General features: G+C 39.1%; 1 protein-coding gene across 3 annotated transcripts in view; it reads right to left on the bottom strand.

Annotated features, from left to right (window-relative positions):
- thsd7ba (thrombospondin, type I, domain containing 7Ba) overlaps positions 1-27,579 on the bottom strand; it is a 245,886-nt gene that overhangs the window by 82,354 nt on the left and 135,953 nt on the right. For all 3 annotated transcript variants that reach the window (XM_052564976.1, XM_052564978.1, XM_052564977.1), the window contains 5 exons: positions 26,688-27,525; positions 22,690-22,938; positions 22,084-22,253; positions 20,676-20,831; positions 16,882-17,079 (listed from right to left, as the gene is read on the bottom strand). In XM_052564976.1, the coding sequence (XP_052420936.1) occupies positions 16,882-17,079; positions 20,676-20,831; positions 22,084-22,253; positions 22,690-22,938; positions 26,688-27,525 (1,611 nt within the window). The remainder of the gene's footprint in view (positions 1-16,881; positions 17,080-20,675; positions 20,832-22,083; positions 22,254-22,689; positions 22,939-26,687; positions 27,526-27,579) is intronic.

Genomic DNA, 27,579 nt, shown 5'->3' with positions numbered 1-27,579 from the left:
GTGCTGATCCACTAGAATGTGTTTTGGTTGCCATAGTGACGACCGTGACCCGGAAGCCTAACGTACTTCCGGAGCAACTCTGAACTGTGCACGCGCAGCGCACAAACTCTGCGGTGTCGCTAAGCTAACGAAACCATTGCATTTACATTGAAGTCTATACTAAAGCCAATAGCCTCAAAGGTTAGCCGTTAGCATTACCATCCAGTGGTAGAATAATGTGTGTTTGGGCAACGCTGACGTGATTTAACCATTTTCAACATCTTAACTAACACTTGTTAGTCTCTTTCTTTTTATCGCTCTGTTTTCTCACTAGACCACTTATTTTCATTTTACTAGAAAGGGAAATACTGACTCACAATTATTAATTGTCAAATTGAAATTTAATTGAAACATTAAATTTATTTTGAATCATTTAAAATTTCCCTCTCAGATCATTTCATATGATTTTTTTATTTCTAGTATTCTCTTTTGGGTCTTATTATTTTAGGAATGAATAAGCCTTGAACTTTGGAAGTTTAAGTAAACTTATTCTTCCTAATTTATTTATTACCCATCTGAATATATGCTATTCAGACCTTTAATTATTTGAATGCGTTTTACCCCTCTTCCTATTTTGGTTATACACTTAACCACTATTGTTTTACTTATTGATTTCCTTTTTTTTTTTATTTCATTTTTGCATATTTTGCCCATTTATTAATTTTTTTAATTTTACTTTTTCTTACCATTTCTTTACTTTGTGTATCCTAGCCTGGGAACGACAAACCTGAGCCCTAAAAGGAGACATTGTTATCCCTCACTACGAGTTCAAATAAATTAGAAAGACAACCCTCTTTCACTTAAAGTTTATTTTGTTTGATTAGTTGTGCAGCAACTAACACAACGCTCTCCTTGTAGTTGAGATAACCGCTACTGAGACTTACCATCTCCGTCCTCTCTCTCCTTTACTTTCCTCTTCTCTTTTTACATTTGTAGGACATGTAAGAACCATCAATCAATTCTAAGTGAAGTAAATACACAATCGTGCCAAAGACGACGAATCATCCTTATGAATTTGATTGTAATCATCCTCTCATTTGTTCTTCCTAACCTCCCTACATTTGGAAACGCAATCCAAGTTTTAGCATCTCATCCAACGTTGAGATCAATTTAATAGAGATACGTGTTGAGCAACTGTCGCCTCGCTGACTCCCTGGTGAGCGATCCAACTGAAAGGTGTACGGTGTCAATCCTGTCAGACTAAGAAAAGAGATATCAGAATTATTATTGTATTCTTTTGTCCAAAGCAAGAAATATAATAATATTGTTTATGTTTTTGATAACATTTAATTGGAAAAAAATAATTTTCCTCATTTGAAAAACAGAAATTTTGCTTGTCAGTGGAATTTGTTTTTCACCTCTGTCTCTCTTTTCCTCTTCCTCATTAGAGTGACAAAGTCTTCGCATCTCTAGTCTACTTAGACACCCTGAGACCAACACAGTCATCACCACATTTCACTAGTGGTTCACAATCACTGATACAACACTTAGTTGTCCCACCACACATAGGCTTTTACTCCACACAGATCTGTGTCAGTCTCTCTTCTCCCCAGCGTGCCAACATGCCGCAGACTGCAGACCCCATTTCCCATGGGGAAGATGTGAACATTTGGCTGAGAGGCATAACAGACAGCCTCACTCCAAAGACATTTGAACTGTTATTATTTTTTTTAATAATCCTAATCCTGAGAAGATTCCTGACACAAGATTCAAGCCAGAACAACAACCACGAGGAGCTAGTCAAGATCATGAGCTCACTAAGCTATGCCTTCACAACCCAGCTGAAACTGAGCGACAAGCACATCACCCACCTTCAAGAGGAGCTGACACGTGCTCAACGTCGCATAGACAAGCTGGAAGTGAAAGTTCAAGATCAACTCAAAGCACCCAGCGAGAGGGAGCAGGATACAACAGAACAAGTTATGAAGCTCCTAGCAGCCCTGGCAGCAGCTCAGCTCGACCAGCAACATGCAACGGCTGCTCAGAAAGACCTGGTAAACAGACTCCAGTATGCCGAACAGCTACTAGAGAAAGCCAAGATAGACATCAGAAACAAGAATTCTGAAATCAGTGCTTTGAAAGACCACCTTGAAAGGTACAGAACTGAAATGGACAATCTGACCCAACAACTAGATGATACCAACGATGAGCTCTACATGGTCAGAAAAGAACTCCAAAATGCTTACAAGCACAAACTAGAGCCAAGAAAAGAGAAACATCTCTTAGCCTCATCGCTGCTGAGCAGAGCAGAGTCCCACGTCCAAGAACTGGCATATGACGAAAGGAGCGAAGGGCCACAACCCAAAACCTCACCTGCCTTCGCCACACAACCCTTTCCTGCCAACGAAAGAAAACCTCCCGTCCAAGGCCTTGAAGCTGCACACGGGATGACCATCAAAGACCTCAACAAGCTGTCTGAAAACATCAGCAGGTTCAACCCGGACTTCACAGAGAGCCCCGACATCCAAGCTTATCTGCGAGATATCGAATTTCACCTGGAAGTGAGACCTCATGTGACTGACAGAGACTGGTTATACCTCCTTAGAGCCACGTCCAGTTCTGAGGTACGAAACTTTCTAGATCGACAGCCCAGTCAAACCAAGTCAAACTACCAGCGACTTCGTGAGGTCCTGATTAAAGAGTTTACAGACCCAGAGTCTGAACATGGACTGTTAACTGCCTTGGAAACCAAACAAGGTCGTCAAGAGACTCCACAAGCTTATTACAACCGACTCCGACAAGCCTACTTTGGTGCACACAACAGCCCTGACCTTGAAGAGGATGTGAACTTCAAAAGCCTCTTCCTAAGAAATCTGCACCCTGGAGTCAGTCACCATCTAGGTGTCATGGCCTGTCCAAACTCCATGACCATCCAACAGCTGCGTGACCTAACACAGAAGGCCTATAACAAGCAGAAGTTGGCCTCAAAGAAAGGTAACAAAACATCCACACTCTTGAACTCTGTCAACAAAGACTCAAGCCTTGCACTGGACGACACCCAGTGGCATCACAACACCAGAGTCTTCCATCAAGAGCACAGAGAACGTGACGCCCATATCCACGACCGCTTTCAGCCCAACTGCTGGAAAAATCCATGGGACCAGCCACGCTTCTCAAGAAACCAAAAGGATAAGAACATCTGGAAACCTAACCAGATATCCAAAGGTAATCAGCTGACTCATCCAAGAGCAACTCGTGTGGGTAAGCGACAACAAAACCCACCTCAGCACCACTCAGACATGCACAGTGCTGAGTATGCACAAGAACATAACCGCTTACCATTAGAAGACACGGAACAAGTCATGGAACAACTAAGAGAGTTCCTTCAAGACAATTTACATGCATATGACCACAAAGTTGAGTCATGCTCGCTGTGACCAGCGACAGAACGGAAGGCCGGTGATCCCCTGGTGCACCACATCAGAGATGACAAGCACCTGTTCAACAACAACCCAGAATGAACAAGTCTTTAACGGCCAACTGTTGATGAAAAATCTGAGGTACTAAAGGACATCACCTCAGTCACTAACAAACTGTCAAATGAACTCCAACTCCAAGTTCCAAATTCCCTGTCTGTGCAACAGCAACCACCAGAGCACAGAAGGTCAGAAAGTCTGCTACAGCCAGAAGGCATCACAAGAAGAATGCAACATAGGAGACAAGTTTTGCAACTCAGCTTCACACAGCCATGCCAAACTGCCTCCGACGGCGTGCTAAAGAACTTCCTGCCTTGCTGGACTGACCCCTCATTAGACCATGGACACGCCCTCATCCAAGCCAAAGATGCAGAGAGCCAGTCTTCAGTGACATGCTAGAAAAAGGGGGAGACAACACAGACTTGAACAGATCTGACCACACATGCACTACACCAGTAATACACAACATTACCTACACCCAGAGGTAAACACATCTACTGATAACACAGTCAACAAACATATTCTTCCCACAGGTAGAATATCCAACTTTTAGCGTAACAAAGTTACACATACCCACCATGAAGAAACGTGCAGCCATCCTCACAATAGGTAGAACACCTGACACTAAGTTAAGGTTCACGACACACTAGCTGCACCTGACATCCTAGCTCAATAGTAGTTGTAACACATGCTAGGAAAACCCACAGCAGCCTTGTTTTGTTTTGTTCTTCTTTTACCTATCCTTCTCCTTCCCCTCTTTCCTGAGTAGGTGAAATGCCTAGACACCCTGCGAGGGTTGAAGGTCTGATATTAGGATTGACTCGCAACACCTAATATCCGCCAGCCACTCTAAACTGAATGGAAGCCAGAGAGCTCCATGCATGATAGGTCAATCCATTGAATTGAAAATGAAATTACTAGAAAACTAATGGTAAACATGTAAAGTAAGACAACCTAGAAGAACCAAACAAAGTTAACCACAAATTTGATTGATGAATCAAAATAAAAACAATTTCCAAGACCATCTAAACTATCCTCAATGTGCTAAACTACATTGACTAATTGAACTTAACCACGTGTACCTAAATAACCTGATGCCTGCACCAGTACAGTAACTGTCATGGAGGTGTTGTCTTGCTGTTTGCTGTGTTTGTCTGCTTCTTCTGCCTTTGTTTCTCCAGCGATCGACGATGTCTTCACCTAAACACCTCGCCGATCGAAAGGGGGATATATGTAGCAGAAACGAGTCAAATCAGACAAATCAAAGAGTCTATCAGAGCTGTGTGCATTGAAACATGAGCTGAATTCCTCAGGAAGTCATAAATCAGTTCTAGTGCCACAGGAACCAAACAAGATAACCAACCAACCAACTTGTTCACACAACAGCTTTCAACATTAACACCAATAGAACAATTATTGACAATTTTAATTCAAAGAAGAGATTGTCAAATTTATTGTTCGTGATTGGAATGCAACGCTGGACATCACATGTAAACCCAGGAGATCAAGTTAAATACTTGCATTGACTTCCCCCCCCAGCCAGTGAAACCAGACTGAAATTCCTAAGGGGGAAGGGCTTTAAACCTTTGTCTTCACAGAAAAGTCCTTTGCCAGAGAATGGCAAAGAAACCCTTTTTATACATTATATATGGACCAGAATGAACTCAAAAAAGACTTATGAATGAATCATTCCATTGCTTAACTCCATATTCATTTACGTGTAACCCACACATTTGACTATCATGTTATAATCACTTATCGTGTATGTTTTCTTTAAATGACTATGGTATAGCTGAAGGGTACATAGTCGTGTTTGATATGTGTGTGATTGAATTTTCTTGCTTGATATTGCCCTGACAATCATTTATTTGTAAAATATATCATAATCATGTTATAGGAATCATGTCCAAAATTAGACCCTGTGAGGCAAGAACCACATGCTTGGTAAGATAAACAAATGATTTATGATACCCAAGACTCAAGAACATATCTGATTGGTCAAGGCAACATTTGAGGGGTGGCCAACAGGAAGTTTTAAATACTTTGGACACGATGTAATTTGGCTTTTTAGTCATGCCTTTTTTTTAGTCATGCCTTGCTTTTAGTCTGCCTGCTGCTATTAGCCATGTCGGCTTTTAGTTCCAGCCTTGCTCGTGCTATCAGTCATGCCTGCTCTTAGCTTGTAGCTTTGCTACCTAGCTTTAGCTTGTAGCATCTAGCCATGTGGTTAGTCATCATGGTTCTTCGAGCGCGGTTCCAGCGTGCCTGCCTGCTGCTACTTATGCCACAATGAGAAGGAACACAACCTAGTCTCGTCAAACTTTATTTCTTTTCTTTTCCGTTTGAGAGTTTCGTGTTCTGAGTTAAGTTTTGTAACGTCGACCTCGTCTGCGCGTTTGAACTCCGACCAGCCACACAACTCCAGCTTCAGCCAACGCCCAAGCACGGGCTCCCCAAGACGTCACTTCAGCCAACTGAACTTCCAGCCAATCAGCGACACCGGGATACCCTTTCAACGGGAGTCCCTTTCACAGGAAACTAAGGCAACGTATCCCCAGATATTTGTTGTGCTGGTGTATCTAATATAATTTTAGTCACATTGAGGAACTCAATGCAAGGGCTAATTACGTGATTGATGGTTGTTCATGTTTATGCAATTTAACGTATTGCTGTTAACTTGGGATTCCATATTTCCATTCTCTTAAACTCATCTTTCCCTAACTTTTGACCTTCCTGCAACTTGTGTGAATGTGTGTGTGCGTGCGTTTATGTTAGATTAGTTTATATGTCTTAGATTTATCTAATAAAGCCTTATTCATATTGAAAAGAGAAGTATCTTGTGTTTTGTGCTTACAAGTTAATGTCTTAAACTGCCGATCTTGTTACTGTGCTAATTGATAGTGTTTTCACTATAGTTTGGATATTAGTATCCAGCGCAGATTTGATGTTAAACGGCTCGTTCACTGAACCGCAGGCGCGTCTCCGTGAACAGCCGTGAAACAGTGATTCTGTTCAAATTCCCTTTAAAATCTTAAATGATTCCCTTTGAGCTAAATTGACCTGTTTCCCTTTACAGATTTCTAATAACGATAGAAGTAGTAAATGCACTTTATATATGGAAAAAGTGGAATCTGTAATAACTTCAACTTTTTTTGGAGGGACATCATTTGAGCTTTTGGGTTTAAAGCCAGAACTGAGACTCCACCTCTCAGTAAGAGATGATTTTGAGAATTGATCAGAATTAGTTCACCTCAGTCCAGATATTGACAACCCTGACATGCAGGCAGAAGGTCATTTACCAGATTAGTGCCACCTGCATTGATCAGACACACTGATAACTGCCACTTTGACTGATCACACAGTCAGAGAGAAAACCGATAGCCCACCAGTTCCAACCCTCTCCTCTGATCCATTTCAAATAGCAGCACAAACTCCATCTGGAGTTATCCAGGCCTGTCGCCTCATATGGATTTAAAGACACTTATAATCTTTCCAATCATAATTCTGCCTTAAGACTCCTTTAAGGTAAGGTTAAGTCGTTCAACTATTTTAAGTACAAAGCTTCGTGGTGAAGGTTCATTCCTTAAAGGCTTCTTCAAACACTTGGAGACAGCAACATGAATTTCCTGAAAGAAATGTAAGACTTGACAAAACTCTATATTAGTGCGGGAGCAGCTCTTGTACTGCCTAAAGGCTGTCTGAGGTCCACGACGTGAAACAACACTGGAACAGTTGGGCGGCTGTCGGCCTCGTTCTAACATAATAAAGACATTGATGAAAACCCATCTGTGTCCCCACATGCTTCACTGGAGGCTCATGCCATACCTATAAAACTGCCAAAACTGCTTCTTAATCAAACCATATTAAAATACCAAACCAAATTAGGAGATATAATGATAAGCACAGACTCTAAGCATGCAAAAAAAGCCTTCTGTTAAACAATCACTTCTTCACGATTTCGTAATATTCTTCATGTTTTCTAGAAAACAACATAAATATCCTTAAAACAAAAGAATAAAAACCTGTATATTAGAAATGCATAAATGTGCTTTATAAGTACTAATAAACAGAAATGAATAAACAAATTTGCTAGTAATATTCATGCTAAGAAGCGACTAGTTAAAAGTGAGAAATGGTCACTAAACTTGAGTTTTTTTTTTTTTGTTGTAGTTGTTTTGAAAGCTTGAACGTTCCATTTTGAGATGGAATTAAGGTCAGAGCACGGAAACCATCAGTGTGATATAGTGCTTTTTGGTCACCCGCAGTGAAATTGCACCGATGCACTCACTCATGTCAGCTAACTCGCAACACTCATAATTTAGAGCTGTGCAACACTGGCCTGACACATCATTTACTAAGTGAGAGCCAAGAAGCTGTACAAAGTAAAACTGTGTGCACCGTCTTCTCCACTAAAAGAGCAATCAGTGGCGGCTTGCCCACGGCCACATGTTGACATCTGTGATGCAGATGACTCTTACTGATGTTGCAAGGGTCAAACGGAACTGTTATTTCAACTAATGTGTTTCCTGCTGACAGGAAAAGCGTACCGGAGCTGGTCAGTGAAATGTGTTGTGTTTTGGATGACGGTCTCCCCATTCAAGTGTTTTGACTTGAAAGACTTCCTAAAACCCTATTTGATTGGGATTTGTTTTAGGAAATGTCTGTAAAGCAATTTACTCGGGATGTTTGTAACATTTTCACACAGCTAAGCCATGACTAACCAGGATTGCACCCAGGAGCATTTATATATTGCAGCCACACGTACGTATGGGAATTGCATTTAACATTGGGGTACTGTCACTGTGGCGACACCTTTTTAAAAGTTATAGATATGTACCATCAAGGTATTAATGCTACATTAGGGTACTAACTTAAGATACTAAGTTTTATCTTTAAGGTACTAACATGCACCCTTTAGAGCTAAATAATGTCCAATTTGTACCTTTTGAAAACGTGTACCTTTTTGGGACTGCCCCAGTGAGAGCAAATATTCAAGCATATACACGTTCAAGAGGTTTCAAAATAAGTCTCTTATGATCCCCAAGGCTGATTTATTTGATCAAATCACAGCGATTTTGTACATATTTTATTTATATCTTGTAATTCTGACTTGCAATTCAACTCATGAAATCAAATTATATCATCAACTTATTAAATTAATAAATTTAGATATATTACTTTCTGCATTTATTTGAAACATTCTAAACATGATAAATGTATTAACTTTCATTTTTTTATGTTTTTTATGCATCCTTGCCGAATAGAATTTAGTATTAATTCCCTTAAAAAAAGTGTCTATGATTATTTGGAGGAACTGTCTTGAATTTCAAGCAAAATAAAAAAGAAACTACATAATGTATGTATTTAGTCTTTGTTGCTTTTACTGTTTTGAAAAATGTGTTCTAAAAAACCGAGTGCAGGTGCAGGTAGCACAATCTGAACAAACAGGCACACACACATAAACCTTAACACTTGAACTTTCTCCATCATTCTGCTCGCAGATCACGTAATTACAAAATTACATATTTACGTAGGCTACTTTTCTCATTTTTCAAACCAAAGAAATCAGAATCCTTTCTTCTATCTCTATACGGTTAATAGATGTCCTGTGCATTAAAGAACAATATAAAATGAATTTCATTTTTTTCCCTCTTGCAAGTGTCAAGGTTGTACAGTCTACCATCTTTTCAATAAAAACTCAGGACAAAAAAACCCCATTCGGAACAGCAAGTGTTATCTCTCAGAAAAAGTTGTGAACGTGTCTATTCACTGACAATTTTCTACTTAAAACACTTTAATACAAATGCTAGACATGGACTGCTGAGAGCAGATTTAAAGGATTTTATTAGCATGTCCTTATAACTGCTATTATTTTTGATTACTTTTTTTTTGTATTGTTTTACAGAAGGTAATAGAAAGCTATAATCTTTACCATCACTGAAAATTGCAGTCTGTAAAAAAATCCTGAAATATTACAGGCAAAGATTAAGCTCTAATAATTAGTACACCACCTTCCCATGTAAAACTAATTCTGTCCAAATAGAGCCTTAAGCACTATTTTCGATATGACAGCACCCAAAATACTATCAATCACTCCAACGCAGCTCCATTCTTCGCGAACGATGGATAAAAAGGCGCATAGGGAACAAAAACATCGAAAAATGATATACGACCTGCCCAATCACAAAGATGTCGATTCACACTGGACTAATATTATCACAGGACCTGGGTTCTGTGAAATATGTAAGGTCTTTTCGGGGGGGGGGGGGGGGGGGGGGTTCTTTACAAATTACAGGCATGATCGATTCAAACGGGATTAAGATCACAGACAATTTCCACAATTATTATAAATGACTTGCGGTCACCAGGTAATTCTAATCCCGTGCGAATAGGGTCTTAGTTTACCAGTTTCACCAGAAAGGCTATGTACTGTATGACAAACAGCTTCTGACCAGGACAAAACTAGCATGTGTCTAAACTGGTCTTCTCTGAAAGAAGCACAAAGCTCAGTGCTCATCCAAGAAGTGCCACATGTTTTCCTCTGGCTCTGAGCAGAGAAGGGCAAGATGTTGTGAGATCCATCAAACACACCCCTGATTACACCACACTCAGAGGAGATAAATGGCCTTATTGGGACAGACCACACAGCGGCAAACCTCTAATCTGCTGCATAGATTAGAGTTCTCATTGATCAGCACGTCATCCTGTCACCACACGTGGCTACCTGGCAAACGTCATTAGCATTTGAACAGCAGTAATGAGTGAAGCATGTGTAATGGGCCAGATAGAGAATAAAAACTAATCCCAGGGGCTCCAAGTACTATAAAACACCACAGTATTATGGAGCATGTGTGGACAATTGAAATATATTAATATTTAAATTTCAATTTAAATATTAGATTTGGGGTCAGTAATGTGATTTTTATAGCGAGCAGGCATTGTAAATTTATCAAAAGAGAAAGTTAAGGCATTTATCGTGTTAAAACAATATTTTTTATACTTTCATTCATTAAAGAGTCCTGTGAAAATCTATCATGATTTCCACACTTCATTAAGAAATAAATGAACCATATAAAGGATGCAACTTTGTTAAACAGCAAGTCTTTGTTTGATTTAGAAATGAAAGAATAATTTAACTAACCATTTATAAATTAAACTCACCATTTAGGTAGTGAGATTATAGTGTAATAGTGTAAACATTATACAATGTAATATATATATATATATATATATATATATATATATATAGATAGATAAACTGCATGCATTAATACATGAACTAATATATGAACAGCACTAGTAATAACACATATATGTTTAAAATGTAACCTTGAATGGGCATTGCTCTGCACAGTCAAGATATCAGAAAACAGGTGAAAAGATGAAAGATTTCATTAATACTAAGACCTCGGCTAGAAAACAACATAAATACAAAATGTGAGATAATAGCAACTTGTTGTGCATTTCACATGTATTTTTTAATTGATTTTCTCACGTCTATTTTCCAGTCTGCAATCTACACTGTAGCACTATATGTATTGATTAAAGCTGTGTTGGGTTTGACATTAGCTACAGTATAATTACACTGAGATTCTGCCGTTGATTAGCTAGAGGTCACAATGATTTGAGCCTGCTGTAAATTTAAGGGGGGAAAGGAGATAAAAAACATGGAGAGAAGGTGACGTGGTCCTGATATTATGTTGACACTCTCATGTGGTCTGTGAATTTCTGGCAGAGCTGGAAAACTACAGTACAACGCAGAGGTCATAAACCAGCATAAAATTACAACCGCGACTACAGGATTCAATGAATTTGAGTAACGTGCTGCTGACACAAACTTAAATGACTGACTTCTTCAATATGTCACTTTAGAGATAGGCCTCGGCTGAAGCACGCTGACTGACACACAAGCTCTAATGCTGCAGAACTTCACATGTGGCATCACACCAAACTCCCGCTAAGTGCCACCGACCCCATCGTGCTGTCAGCAGTGCGAAGCTCGAGGTATGAAAATGTTAAGGAAAGTGAAAAATAAATAAAAGCAGTTCTAATAGGATGCGGTAAAACATTCGCAGCTGCCAGAGGAATTGCTTTATTTATGACTTTTTTTTCTCTTCACATCCTGGTGTAATAGAGCTTCTGTCATCAGAGTAAATGAACACGGGGGCTGCACACTGAACCTGAAGTGCTGTGAAAATAATGAACAAATTCTGTTTCTCGGAGGAGTTCGCTCGTCTATTTGAATTCCTTTAAGGAAATGCGGAATTGCTACAGAGTCCAGAGATGGAAACTGCCACTCCTCGTTTGCCCGACGGAGTTGAACACTTAAGAGAAACTGGCAAGCAGAAACACCTGGAGCTGATATTCAGAGATCCTCACTGACAAGAGCCCTTATTAGACTGCCCACAGTGTGGGTTAGCTGCTGGAGAACTAAGGGTCTGGACATATGGAGAAGTTCACACAGGGAGGTTATTGCAGCACCAGGATCAGAAACATTATTTAATTCCACTGAAACAGGAGATTCTTTGATTTTGATAGAATGCTTCGCAGAAGCCATTATAAAAGTGCTGTCTTCTTTATTTTGTTCCCTGGAGTCGTTCCATGCTACTGTGCATCTAAGAGATCGACATCCTGGACAATTCAAACTGTTCATTCGTCAAATTGAAAACCCCATGTTGGTGAACAAAATTTTCTGATATAGGCTTGCACATACACTGCTTAAAATCTATATATCTATACATATATTTATCTATGTCTATATATATATATATATATATATATATATATATATATTTACATAACATATGTGTGTACTGTTTATATTATGTACTGTATATATAAATACACACTCATACAGTATATATTTTGAAGATTTTTACATGTATATATTTATATAATAGATATGATATCTAAATATATTTAAGATAAAAATATAATTTTGGTCCCACTTTATATTAGGTGGCCTTAACTACTATGTACTTACATAAAAAAATTAAGTACAATGTACTTATTGAGCTCATATTGTATTGTAAAACACTTTTGCTGCTATTGAGGTGGGATAGGGGTAAGGTTAGGGAGAGGGTTGGAGGTATGGGTAAGTTTAAGGGTGGGTTAAGGTGTAAAGAATGGGTCAACAGTGTAATTATAAATGTAATTACAAAAATTAAATACAGATGTAATATATTTGTTTACATAATATATGTGTGTACTGTTTATATTATGTATATATAAATACACACTCATACAGTATATATTTTGATTTTTACATGTATATATTTATATAATAGATATTATATCTAAATATATTTAAGATACAAATATAATTTTTTTCTTAAGTATATGCGTGCTTGTGAGTGTATTTATATTTACATGATAGATATACACAGTACACACACATATATTATATAAACAAAAAACTTTTATCTTGGATGTTTAAGAGCACTAATATGTACATATAGATACATATATACATTTTTTTCTATCCTAAGTATTTCCTTATATACATTGTCACGATACGCAGGAGCGAGAAGCAAGAAAACGCAGGAGACGCTGGAGATGTCTTCAATATGGAATTTTAATTCAAAGACGTGGAATTACAAGGAGTACAGGGGGAGATGACATATACAACAGCCGACAGAGAACTGGGAACAGGGAACACTTTAAAAACACAGAACAGGAAAATGGGATAACGAGACAGACCTGGGATCAATGGAAACACATAGAAAACAGCTGGAATAAAACTAATACAAATGGGGAACACCTGGAAAGAAATCAACACAATGGGGACAGGGACACATACCCCCTCCCGAAAGGCGTGGCCTTATGGCATATAACATCCAATGGGGAGGGGGGGTAACATTGGAACGCAGAACGTGGAACCCGTTTGGGGTACCATAGCAGATCAGGAGACTTGTGAGACCATGGCGGATCTGGGGACTCAGGAGGTTCCGGCGGAGGTTCCTCTGAGGCCGCGGCTCCAGCCCTTGCCTCGGCTGCTATGGCTGGAGCATTACTATCCCCCCCAAAAAAATCCTTTTGGGCATTTACAAGGATGTACTTGGGGTCTGGAGCCCTTCCTGGGCTTAATGGGGGATCAGGAGCCCTCCCTGGGTTTAACGGGCAAATAGGAGCCCTCCCTGGGCTTAACCCGGGATCAGGAGCCCCCCCTGGGTTTCATTCAGGATCAGGAGTCCTCCCTGGGCTTAACGTTGAAACAGCAGCCCTCCCTGGGCTTAACTTGGAAACAGGAGCCCTGCCTGGGCTTAACTCTTAAACAGGAGCCCTTCCTGGGCTGAACTGTGGATCAGGAGCCCTCCGTGGGCTTGACTCAGGATCAGGAGCCCTCCGTGAGCTATGCTCGGGAACAGGAACCCCTTCTAGCCTGAATTGGGGATCAGGGTAGCACTTACGTGGTGCTGGCACTCAAGGTCGCTCTGGAGGAGCAGGCACTGGAGCGAGCTCTGTGGCTGGAGCTTGCCACATTAACGTCTTTTGGCCTGGCCACATTAATGTTTAGTGGACTTGCCATACTAATGGCTGGTGAACTAGTGTGGGGTGCGATCGGTGGCGGGCTGGTTCTGGCTTGGGACAGGACACTCCCCAGACACCGGAAGACACCTTCCCTCCAACTTAGCCCACTGGTGTCTGGGAGGTCCATGGGGCAATGGAAGATGACCCCGAGCCAGAACAGCTGATTAAAGACAGCGTCATCCAACGCCTGTCGCCATGGCAAACTTGCAGAACGTAAAAATGGGAAAAAGAAAAACGAGAAGGGGCACTGCTTACTTTTTTCAGGTCGGCTGTTCTGTCACGATACTCAGGAGTGAGAAGCAAGTAGATGCTGGAAATTTCGACAACATGGAATTTTAATTAAAAGACATGGAATTACACAGAGTAAAGAGGGATTTTATCCACTCTGGGACCCGGTTTCAAAAAATAGCGGTTTCACCTGATGAAAACGCCAGATCCGTGTGGACAAAATGCCTATCCGATAAAAAATTTGTGCGTATTCACAGAAACGCGTCTCCGTGTGGACGGGGACATAGATAACTGGATAATGGGATAATGAGACACACCTGGGATCAATGGAAACATAAAGAAAACACCTGGAATAAAAGAATACAAACGGGGAACACCTGGAAATAAATCAATACTATGGGGACAGGAACACACACAAAACATGGAACAGAGACAGACATACATAAGGAAATACTTGAAAATACTTGAATACTTTAAATACTGGATTGAAAAAAAAAAAAAAGATTATATATAGTTTATTCTGCAGGACTGTCAAAAAAAGATTGGTAAACCAATGATTTAAAAGTCCTGCTTCTGAAATTGACACTTAAGACTGGTTTTGTGGTCCAGGGTCACATATGACTGATTTCCAACAACACAGATTGACCTCCTTGAGCTGCACAAGCTAAAGCAGAAAAAACGATAAACACCAGTTAACAACGGTTTAATTAACCCCTCAAAAGGATGTATGTGTAACTAAACTATGAAATTATGCCTATGCCTAAAACAAACAAACCAAAATATATAAAATAGAAGATATCTATGAGCAGCTGCATATTCTATTGTGCACTCAGTCTTTAAAAAAATAAGTATCTACAAAGACCACCAAATATCACATAAATAAAGAAAACCAATGTTGGGAACTTGGCATGTCAATGACAATATGGTGCCTGTCTGTGTAACAGGCAGATCTTGGCCAAAATGATCTGCAGTGTTGACCAGACTTTATGCACATAGTTAAAAGTCCATTAGTCCAGAGTGTACATACTCTAGAGATGGGCTAAAGCATTCAAGGCTGTAGCTGGATTTCAATCAGGCTGTGCACTGCATGACAGGTGTCTCTTAAGAGTGCTGCCAGACTGTAAAAAGAGTTCTGTCCTGCCCTTGAATACAGAAGAGAGGGAAATAGATCACTATGCAATGAGCTTTAACTGGCCAGTAAACTGGAGCAGTCTGAACATCAGTGTAGAGAAAAATGCCCCGTCTCATGGTCAGAGTGGAACAGACCCCGATATCCATGTATCAATATGCTCATTCTTAGGAAATAAAGCAAAAACAGAAGAAATGCCTAGTCCTCCAGAGCCCAATTAACTCTGGCAAAAAGAAGTCAAGAAAGCTGCACACATGCCCAAAAATCCTTCATTACTCTTTCAGTCTCTTTTTTTTCTAGGTTTGGGCTGAAAGGTAAAATAATAGAGTGAAGGAAACACTTCACACTTCTCATCAACATAAATATCAAAATCATTTTGACTCCGCTAGCTATGATTACTCGCTGCTTTGCTACACAAATGTGTTTTACCTATAAATACTGGGTAATTAAATTTTGCATAGCAGCATTGTATTCATATGAGAAAGCTACTCTTCTGAAAATGAGGTCAAACCAAATTTGTATAATAACACAGAGGCCCTTTATAGTTATTGAGTCTGAAATAATGAATTCACAAATGAAAAAATAATAAGACACTCTTTCTCATCCCCCAAAACAACTGGCTGTGTCAAATTGCATCAAATAGGGTATTTGGCACTGGTGTTAAGTAAACATCACACATCTGATGTGTTTTTAAGAATTATTAGAAAAATATCGGACTCTAATTGCACCAGTTTCAAACACCCGCATCTTTCAGACCTGTGTGTCAATTCTCCTTGGGAACATTAATTAGTTAACTTAACTGAATTCTTCCCAGCCTCCTTAATCTAGCCACCCATAATCTATTATGACACAATAATAAAACACGCAAAAAGGCTGCAATTAGTTTCACATGTTGTAAAGATGGGCTATTAAGGTCTCGCCAAGGCTTCATCAAGTTCACGTTACTGGATTTCTCATCTTCATGGCATCTCTCATAAATTACAAAGCGTGGTTAAAATGGGTCAGACTAACTGATCTCCAAAGCATGCTGCTGAGAGAAACCCGTTCAGACAGCTCTATAGCCACATCTGCACCGATGAAACAGCGTGACACTGACATGACATGAACCAATGTGTATGGCTGCTCTTAAAAGCCTTTTTTATTAGATCACTCTCAATAATAGAATGCTTTATAGATATACAAATCATCCAGAGTTATAATGGAATACACAGACACTATCGGAAAACATTTTTGCATTTCTATCGTCTGTAAAAAATAATGCAATCTTTTTGCTACGGGTGGATATTAGAATCCTTCAGATATGACAATTTATTAGTGGTGCTGTCTAAAACAGCACTAATACTGTTGCTTATGCTTTATTCAACACCCTTAAACCAGTGTATTACCCTCGTGGCGTGCAACTTGGCCTGCATAACAAACGTGTTGACAATCGCTCAAATATATGGTGAGGTTTGAATGGTGGTGTATGTACATACACATACAGACATTTTCAAATGATGTAATTCCAATAAACAGCCTACAAGTATTTTGATTGTATACCTTGTGAGTTGACGCAAGCCACAGTTTGAGTCCTGGTTCCATTTCCACAGTTCCCTTCGGTGGGCACACACGCGCCCTCAGACTGCACCTGCCACAGGAAGCACACTGGATCCTCACAGGGCATTGACTCCAGGAGATGGGCACAGCTCTCTGTTCCTGATCCTTCTTCCAGCACCTCTCTTCTTCTCTGCCTGTAGCCTGTGAGCAGAGCGAGAGACAGGTGGATTAGGGGTATTGTGAGGGAAAATGAGTGGCCAGTGAGTACTGAACTAAAATTCTAGCAGTGGCTAAATAAGCCTGTAATAGAAACCCATTTGAAAAGGCTTTCTGTCACAGCTTTTGTTAGCAGAATAAATTCCTACTCCCGCTCTTGCCTGAATACACTCTTTTCATTTACTCATTTGTAAAGCATGAGCTATTACAGCAAACTGAGACGCCAGTCATAAATGAAATAGCACTGGAATATGAACATTTAACACTTAAAATACTGGTTAAAGATGAAGGCAAAACATTGTTCTCATAAAAAAAAAAAAAAAAAAAACATGCATTGTGCTGCTAGAAAGATACTCATCAAGTCCTTCAGTAAAAAAAAAAAAAAAAAAAAAAATCTTAGGCTAGCATTAATTAATATTTCATAAACTGGCATACGTTTTCAAAGCCAGCTCTGGCTGACATCAATATGCATTAGAGTACAGTGAATAAGTGGGAAAAAAGATGAATCAGGCATTACTCCAAGCATAATTTATCAAACAAGATGATCTGATGACTAACATAAGGGTGGGATGCTAGCTGTCTGGATACCATCTGATCCTGTTTACGGTCTGTGATGAGTAGATACTAACTCCTCATATCTTTGCTCCTCGAATATGTGCATGCCAGTAGTGAGATTTGGTTCATCTCACACCCCTGCAGGGGGCTTGACTCGGCAGTCCTGGGAATGTCCTAGCGTCAGCCAAGCCTTAGAAATAATCAAAACACCACACAGCTCTCAACATTGCTGTGACACAAAAAACGGTAAACTCTATAAGACATGAGTGTATTGTGTGATGAGAGATCTGAATGTATGCCATGTATAATTCAGAACTGGGGGTATTACCAGTTTGCTTCACTTATCACAAAATATTTATGAAGACATACATAAGACCCTATATCTAAGAACAGACTTGTATTCTGTAGACATTTGCTCTGTTTCAGGATTCATAAAAAGATGATTCCATAAAACGCATCTATATTCTACATACGTATTTACAACAATAAAATTTTCTGCAAAAACATGCCCACTTCTCTCTGGGGCTTTTCTTCTCTCTTTTATAACTTTTCTAAACCACTAAACATTTGTTTCCACAGATAATAGGCCAATAGAAACACTCCTGTAGGAGAGTGTTGTAACATATTTTGGTTCCAAGATCTGTAGCTGAGGATACATTTTTTTTCTTTTTTATTTAAAACATTGATATAATATTCACTGTCTGCTCCAAATTTAAACATATTAAAATGTGCCATTTCTCTCCTAATTGTATAAATATATTAATAATATATACTATTAATTTTGTGTATAAATATTCTTATAACCTTCCCCACTTCTGGGGGAAGTGGTTGTATTTTACAGGGACTTATTGCACTAATGAAATTAATTTGTTTAAAATCATTTTTAAGCTATCCATCATCCATAAAGCCTTCATATATTTGTTATACAGACACTTAGAACTTTTACTGTCATCTCAGGAGGGAGACAGAGCAAATCTAAAATAAAGTGATAAATAAAAAATTCCTCAAAATATATTTACTTAAATATTCAATGTTATACACACACAAAATATATATCAATATTTAAATACACTTCAGCCCATGCACTAAAATGCACGTTTTGTATATTGAAGACACAACATGACTGAAGGTGTAACAAACAACTTCCTTCACCTCTGAGCACCAAGATCAGCATTCCTCTTCTGTAGATGACAACAGCTCAACCCCAGGACAATAAAAGAACAAATTACGACTACACATCATTCTGAAACTACACCTGAGCAGCATTGTGAAGGACACACTCCCATGGAGAACATGCATGCAGACACAGTTCACACACCAACAGCCCTGTTTCTGGAACACAATGAATGCCTGGATGGCCAGTGCCCTCCTCCAAACTGTGAAAAACAATTTGGTGGAGACACATCCCTGCGGATATTAATAATTGAAAGGTTCACGGGAGCTATCGGATTTATTCATAGGAAAGACTGGTGGACTGCAGGCAGCGTTTCACTTCCAATACTTCAGAACCTCATCAGTCCCACTTCAATGCTCCCTACTCACATTAATGCTGGATAGAATTTGCCACTTACCATCATTACCAAGCCGGTGTTCAATTTATTCCTCCACACACGCTTACATTCACCCAAGATGACACAAAGAGGATAAAAAAATGACTGTGGCCAATTGTAGATTTGTAATGCGCTAGAAATGTTAATAAAACAACTAAAAAACAAATCCATGAGGCTCCTCTGACGAAATCGGTTTGTATGTGTAGAAAAGAAGTTCATTTCTCTATTTATGAAAGCTCTAGGCTCTGGAGTTCTGCATTGTTCATCAAATATAAAAGATCAAACGATACTCTGAAACAGCAGTGAGGTGAAGGGCTTGAAAACAGTAAACAGACTCTTGTCTAACAAGGTGCAGCCTAAGCAACGAATAAAAGAGAATCTAGACACCCTAACTATCAGACAGTCCCACTGGGACAACACGTCACAAAACCTTCTAGACAGCACTCAATTTACATGAAAAGCAAATCCTTCTCAGATGGGTTTGTTGCAAGGGAAAAAAGTGACCTCTGATATCTCTCGAGAGTTTCAGAAGAAATATCAATGTCTCGAATTGATTTGCCAAAATATCTGCAAGTATGCAATCAAAAGTTAGAGATTTCAGTATGAACGCATTCAATTCTTTTTTTTTGCATTTTGTAGTTCACTCTAACTCCTACGAATAATTAAATAAATTAATACCAAAAACATTTAAAATACCATATTTTATATTAGTTTTTTTTTATACATACACACACTGTGGACCATATTTATAATTTATACCTTTCTGATGCAATATATTTTAAAATGTCATTTATTTGTAGTTTATTCTTATGTTCTTCAATCTTCAGTGTCACATTATCCTTCAGAATTTGTTCTCATTAATGTTAAATATTTTTTGTGAAAACTGAGATACTTTTTTTCAGGATTATATGATAAATATAAAGTATTAAATAAAAGCATTTATTTAAACAGAAGCCTTGTACCATTATGTCTTTACTGCCAGTTAGTAAAATTATTACATAAGATTATATCATATTATTTTTAAACATTTTTTACCTCATAATTCAGATATTCATACCCCTAAATCTAGAATGTTCATCTTGTTTCAGTAAAGCAGGTGAATGATAAAAGTGCATCAGAGTTTTGAAGCTGGGATTATTCCTACAATTCTTCCTCAGAATGAGTCATTTCTGACTGAAAGCTTCACTTATGTATGACTGATTTGTGTGACATCAGTCTGTCCTCTGCTAAATTTTCTCATTTTAGGTTAGTACTCTGGCAGCCTGCTTCAGTGACAGATGTTATCATCTCTCACCAGAAGCGGTGTCAGTTTTAGATACTCTGTTACCTCCGTGTTCAGCTCAGTGGAAAGGTGTACCAATCATTAATTTTAAATGCATATTTAAAGTGGATTTTACAGCTTCTATTAATAAAAGGGGCAAAATGATTTTAGTTTTTTCTCTCCATTGATGACATTTCATTCCCATGTTGGCCCACCTTTTCGTCCATGTGTTTCCATGCAGTTGTCGTGGAGGCAGGCCCCCCAGGAGGACCAGGATGAGAGCAGGCACAGCAGTGGGCACGGTATGGAGCATGGCTGCACTGCAGAAGGCAAATCTCCTGTACACAGACGCCCACTTACTGGCCTAGACACTAGAGAGGTATAAAGAGAAATAATCCATATGTTGGGCAAATGTAGTTAGAACATTTTTTGGCAAAATATAGTTCAGCTTAATAAGTATGATTTTCTGATCTTTCCTGCTGAACACAAACTCCCACACAGAATAAAATTCATTTCAATGTAAACCAATGCAAGTATTTGGCTTAAAGTACATGAAACACTATCAAATTAGAAAAATAGAAAAATACAATACAGGAAAGGGCCTGGTTTTATCCATCAGTTGGTGATTGGATGGCAGATCTGAATGCGAGCTTGCAGTTGATTGTAAGATTGTAAGTGTCAGAATTAAATGCACTAAATGATAGGAGAAATTATGTGATTTCTCAGGAAGACCAAGTTATGACATTCTGAATAAAAATTATAAATTACAAAGGAAAAAAATGAAACATGCATGGATAAATTATTTACAATAAGATCAATAATATGCATTCAGAAAATAGATATTCAAGGTGAAAACTGGACAATTTAATCCATCAGAAATGTGTTTGATTGTGAAATGAGAGTGTTATGTAACAGAATAAAGCTAGGCTTAATATGAATTTGCTAAAAAAATCCTTAAATAGCTATTTGGATGTTGATTAATGCTATCATGGACTAAGAGACATCAGTGGGAAAGTAAAGTTGTTTCAGAGGAATGGAAAGTTAATTTTTCGTTCAAGAATAAAGTGTACTGGATAAATAGTGCCCAATAAAACCAGGAACATTGAGTAAGAAAGCCTTTGAATTGCATTGATTCTCAATGTGACTTTTGTCAAACAAGTGTTCCAAAGTTTAGGCAAACCTCTTGAAAGGCTCTTACTTTGGCTGTGCTCTGTTAACATTAGTGTGGGAGTCCTCTGGGTCAGGTGGAAAGCAAACACCACTGCTGATTTCCATTGATCTATATCCCCAAACAACATTGATTGAAAGGAGTCATCTTCATCTGTATGCCTTTCTCAGCTCAGCATGCCTCGAATCCATCCATAAGCTGCTTTCACTGGCTGGTGCAGCTCCTCGAAATTAATTTCAGAGCAAGGTGACTCCCTTTAACTACCTCTAATCTTAGAAACAGGCATGGTTACACACAGCCAATGCAAATGGCTAACCAAAAGACTTTTTGATCAGGATTTCCTAAACCAAAATGAATTAGTTGTTGAAAACCAACACATCTGCAGCTGAAAAGATGCACAGAAATTGCTCAGTCACACCACTGTAGCTTACTGTCCTTTAGACACTGATCCTTACCCTCTTTTCTGTGATGAGGGGTGGAGTTGTCTGGGACCTGGACGCAGTACAGCTGCCTGGTCTGAATCCCTCCACCGCAGAGAACGCTTACATTGTTAAGCCGTCTGTCCAGCTGGCTGAGAAGAGGGGCCACTTGACAGTTCCCCCAATCTGTGCTCTTCCACACATACCTGGATAACAAAAGCACACGCATACTTTGGTGAAACACACTTCTTTTGTTTTGGCCCTTAAAGTCTCATTACATCGTTCTGGGTTCCTCTCAAAAGCTGCATTGGATAAATGGACACAGTGAGCTGCCACTGAAAGATACTAATAGGCTTAGCTTCCTGTTTTCCGGTAGGAAACCATCTACTAATGAAAATGCATTAACTAAGCAAAATGTTATGATGCATAACGCAGTGATTTTAATGAAATAACAGTCTGCTGCTATTGATCAAAAACCTAATCTCATTAATTAGCTTCTTCTAATCTTTGCTATGCTCGGATGCAACAGGGGTTCAGTAAAGAAATACTTGGAACCCAGCACTCAAAAAATAATTTAGTACTTTTTTTACACTTTTACATACAGTAGGATATTAATTATTATTGGGAGGCTAGAATACAAACCTAGGACAGTTTGGTAGTAAGTCCCCGATGATGTTGCAAGCTTCCTTTTCTTCAAGAGCGGTGCATTCTTTGCCCAGTCCAATAGGAGTCTGTGTTATGCTTCGAGTCCTGACTCGAAAACCAGGCGACATATCCGATGCCCTACATGTCTTTGAACACGGACTCCAAAGGGACCAATCAGAGGTCTCGCAGTCTCTGGGCATAATGCATGACTGGAATGTTCCAGGGCCGTTGTCAAGAGTACAAAGACTAAGAACAAGAAAACAAATAAATTAGGAATGAGAGGCGCAATGAAAACATATTGAAACATTTCAATACTGCCACAAAGAGCAGATGAAAGACAATATGCCATTTAGAGTTGAAAGGACTCAGTGAGAATATGCTTTATGAGATAAATGCCATCAATTGTTCCTCTACTGCTACTATTTAATAGGGTGTAATGAATGCAATTTGTGATTCATTTAAAACAAATTTACAACCCAAACCCCCCCGCCAATTTTTTTTTTTTAAAGAAACATAGCCAACTTTTCATTGTATAATTTGCATATTTAATACTATGAGTAAAATATCTGTGGCAAGAGAAGACTAAATTAATAATGAGTCAGAGATCTTCAAATTTTCTTAATAAACTGCAATGCTTGAGTAATGGTATACAGCACTTTTTTTTTTTTTTTTCGCATAGCTGACACCAGAGTCTAATGAATGTAAAGTGAAGCATATTTTAAATGAGTTATTCACCTTTGTATCTTACGAAGCAACATCTGCAGTATGAAATATGAATAAATACACAACAAATTGGATATCTAATTAGCGATTCATCCATATAAGTCACCCGATTCAATTACTTGTGTATGTCCTAATCCGTTTGTGTAGCATTCATTTTCACTTCATTTTAAATGATAATTAGACTATAATTGGAAAAACTGCAGAAATTGAACTCAGGTGGGAAATATTTGAATCGCTACATTTCATTAAGCATGCATGTAAGATACACAAATGAATATGTTAATTAGAGCGAATGCGCTGTCTCACTGTAAAATAACACCACGGCCTCTCTCTTGTTATGCTACACCTGTAGTAAACCTGTCAGACCCCATTCTGCTCTACATACCCCAACAACACCTTCCTCCACTTTGAACTGTGAATGAGGATGCTTGAGAATCCATATTAAACAAGCATGGAATGAAAAAAAAAAGAAAAAGCAGAAGGAACACCTGCCGTTTCCACAGACGAAGACATTTCAGTCATTGAGCCAACTAAGATTCACTTATAAAACATACATATGCTGACAGAATACAGTCAGGTCTTGCTGCCAGACATAGATTTGCTCTCAGTGAAATTAATCACAGATGACACAACACCCAAAGAATGCAAAGTTTCACTACGTCAACTCTAATTTCATAAGCTTTTGTCTTCATAAGCCAATGACAGGTGACAATGCCAAACGTGTGAATAATGAAGATATTTGTGTGTCAGAGCACAGCAGCCTCTTTTCACCTGACGTGAGGATTAACAAGGGATGATCCCCATTTTACAGTCTGTTTAAACTGACATATCAAGAACTGTTGCTTTACGCTAGTAGAGTTACACGGCTCTTTGCACTTCATATAAGGCCCTAATCCACTTATACTACAGCTATAAAACTTATTTACTGTTTATAATTACATAATTTTACATACAATTTTATTTCTAGAAAAATTGTATCTAAAATTATAGATGCAATTTAAACTTCCTAAGGAGAAAATGGGCATTTCAGCAAGATATCTGATAGGATTTTTGATAATTGCTAATTATGAGACCCATAATAATTAATAAATACTTTAGATTTGTTTACATTTAGTGTGAAATAATTCCAGATTAGTGTTGGGTAAATTACTTTCAAAAAGTAATTAGTTTAGCCTTTTAGCTTTAAAAACAACTTTAATACTTAAACATTTTTCAAAAAAATTTAACCTTCTTTGGAGAACAAATTAAAAAAAAATCTGAGTAACAAAAAAGCTTAAGAAAAGTTAAACAGTACATTTGTTTGGCGAGAAAAGATCAACTAGTAAAATCGCTACAGGTTTATGTCAAAATAACACTTTAACTAATGTAGGTAAGAATAAATTCTAGAAATGACCATTGCATTCATAAAATCAACAGAATTGTGTGTGATTTGTTCTGAAGGTGCCAGTGCTGTACAAGCGCGTCTGTCTCTGGCTCAGCACCAGCCAAAGAGTGAACGCAGGTTTGAATTTAGCAGCTGATGCTGTGCCGCACTGAACAATCTAATCACACTGGTGTGATTGTATCAAATATAAAAAAAAATATTATTCACCTATTTTTGTCTTTTGGAAGCTGCATTTAAAATCCACTTGGCTCAAAAATCTACAGGGGGGATAACTTTGAATTAACATGACACCTCTGATGTTAGTGATAATGTCAGTTCATTTCTATATATCATTAGCTATAATTGATTCACTGTTTGAATAACCGTGGAAAATAAATGTAGCCTAAATATAAATGTCTAATGTTTTTATTAAATTGTAATCACTTTCAATAAAAATTCAGTACCATTAAACATATTTAATTAGCCTACATGACACCTTTGTCTGGCTGCTTTTAGCCTTACCCTGGAGTTGGTTCACCCTCCGCCTATGACCTCGCTTTAGTTTCATATGGATTACATAATCAGATAATATTCGTTTTCGATTTGAAATTTGAAGCCGATATCTAGGCACATTTAGGCTTTTATGAACAACCTGGTAAGCACGACCTGGAGAAGACACACGTTGTGTGTAAATCATGGAACGCACAAATAAAATATGCAGGGGGTAATACTACCACTGGTTAATTAAAACTAGTTAATATTTACAGTAAATGTTTTACAAGAAAGTACACTGCACTATATAAGTACTGAAGTAAACTCCATACATTATACACTTTTAGTATTTACTTTTGTGTATTTGTTCTAAATGCTCCTGTTGTCTTCTGTGCCCAGACTTGAGTTTTGTTTGATACAGTCAAGAAGCAATTTTTATTTTGAGCAGTTACAATTGAAGGTTCATTTCATATATCTGACTTCTTGTATGTACTGACAAGACTGTATACATGTGAAGTAAAATTGAAAACTGAGGTTGCAGTGTATTATCAATGCAACGTGATATCTACAGTAATTGAACGGAATCGTGAGACCAGAATAGGTTCACACCCCTAATGCATATTAAGTAATTTAGGTAATTTTTTTCCCTGTCCCTGCCCTATATATATTAGTAGACATACAGTAAACTACCCTGGATAGCAAGCTGCAGCAGAGAGCACCATGACACAGGTAAAATACAGCGAAAACATGAAAGTCTACATTTGAGACTTAAAACCTTTATCAGGAGTGCCTGCCTGCAAATCAATATTTTGCAAAGGAGGCATCTTTAAAGTCATGTTCAAAGCCTGCCTTAGTTCCAGCATTCATTATCCTCAGTTTGCGGGAAATCCATACTCCTTGTGAGCGGAGGATGAGCTACATCTCAACGACTTCTAATTCTACCAAGAGCAAAATGAGAACAAAGCACAAACTACAGCTTAACAGTGACTGGCCATCTTTCCAAACTTGTACTATGGATGCAGAGATTGCAGCAAAAAGAGTAAATTCGATCCTTTCCATCAGGCCATAGTGTGTTCTGCTTAAAGGCCTGGCTCTCCCATGCTGCCTTAGCGGCTGCCAGAGGCATGTCTCTCTGCTCACCTTGTATAGTACGGCAGCAGGAAGGAGATTACTGGAAGACTAACCGATTTAACTAGACCCACTTCACAGAGCCGCTTCAAAAAACCAGCTGCACAGCAATTCCTTTCACACAAGCAGCAGCAGTACCTTGCTTTCAAGAGCATAATCTGGGATTTAGACCTTAAAAGGGTTTATGTTCTCAGAGGGTTTGTCTCTCAGGCATGCATTGCTTATACACAGATTATTGTAAATTGAATAGACGCGACAGATGCGTCTGCGTACATTCAGGGCTTCTTACCTCAGCATGGCGTTCTTGCCGTCACTGCGCACGCAACGAACTTGACGCGTCTGGTAGCCGATTTCCACTTCCAAGCTCTTGAGGCTGTGGTGGTGGAGATGGTGATGGTGGTGCTGGGAGCTCTGGATGTGTCGTTTGACAGTGTTCCTCTCCGTATCTCCTGTGGTAAAGTCCAGCATGGTCCTTCCGCTCATCCAGAGCCCTTTGTGTTGCGGCTGCCTACACTCGCTCCAGGGGCCGACTTTAAGGCTGTATTGATGCTCGCTTTCCCCAACCGGACAGGGCAAAAGGTTTGCACAAGTCCTTATTTGGGTGAGGTTGGGGCAGTTAGCACCTCCATACATCGGTGCCGCTAAAACGTGTCGGGTTTGATGCTGGAGACCCGTGCCACATGTTCGACTGCAGCCAGACCAGGAGGAGAAATCGGATACGATGCAGTCGTGAGGGCAGGGGATCAAGCAGGCCTGTTCGAGCGCCGGCCGCGGGGAAAAGAACTCGCATATCCTCTCTGTTACCACTGTGCGGTTTGAGGTGCGCACACAGTGGACCTTCCGTCTCTGGATGCCATGCTGTGCCGTGACGCACTCCGTCGTCCTCGGTTTGAGCTCATTGGAAAGGAATGATGCTAGAACGCACGGCCCCCATTCTGAAACCTCCCATTCAAAGAGGTCCTGGTGCCATTCACACACTTTAAAGCAAGGCCTCTGGCTCTCGGGTTTGTCGGAGTGCCGGCAGTTGGAGTGGTGGGTGGTCCAGCCTTCTGAGTGGATGCACCACACTGTCCTGGACTGAACCCCGCCAGTTCCACATTCTTCTCCCATACACCTGCCCCACTGCCCTGGAAAAGGGGAGAATAAAGAATAAACATTAGCTCTTTAACTTTAAGGATAAT

The sequence above is a fragment of the Carassius gibelio genome, chromosome B9, assembly GCF_023724105.1.
Source record: "Carassius gibelio isolate Cgi1373 ecotype wild population from Czech Republic chromosome B9, carGib1.2-hapl.c, whole genome shotgun sequence".
NCBI lineage: Eukaryota > Metazoa > Chordata > Actinopteri > Cypriniformes > Cyprinidae > Carassius > Carassius gibelio.
This window is presented reverse-complemented; position numbering and strand designations above follow the sequence as displayed.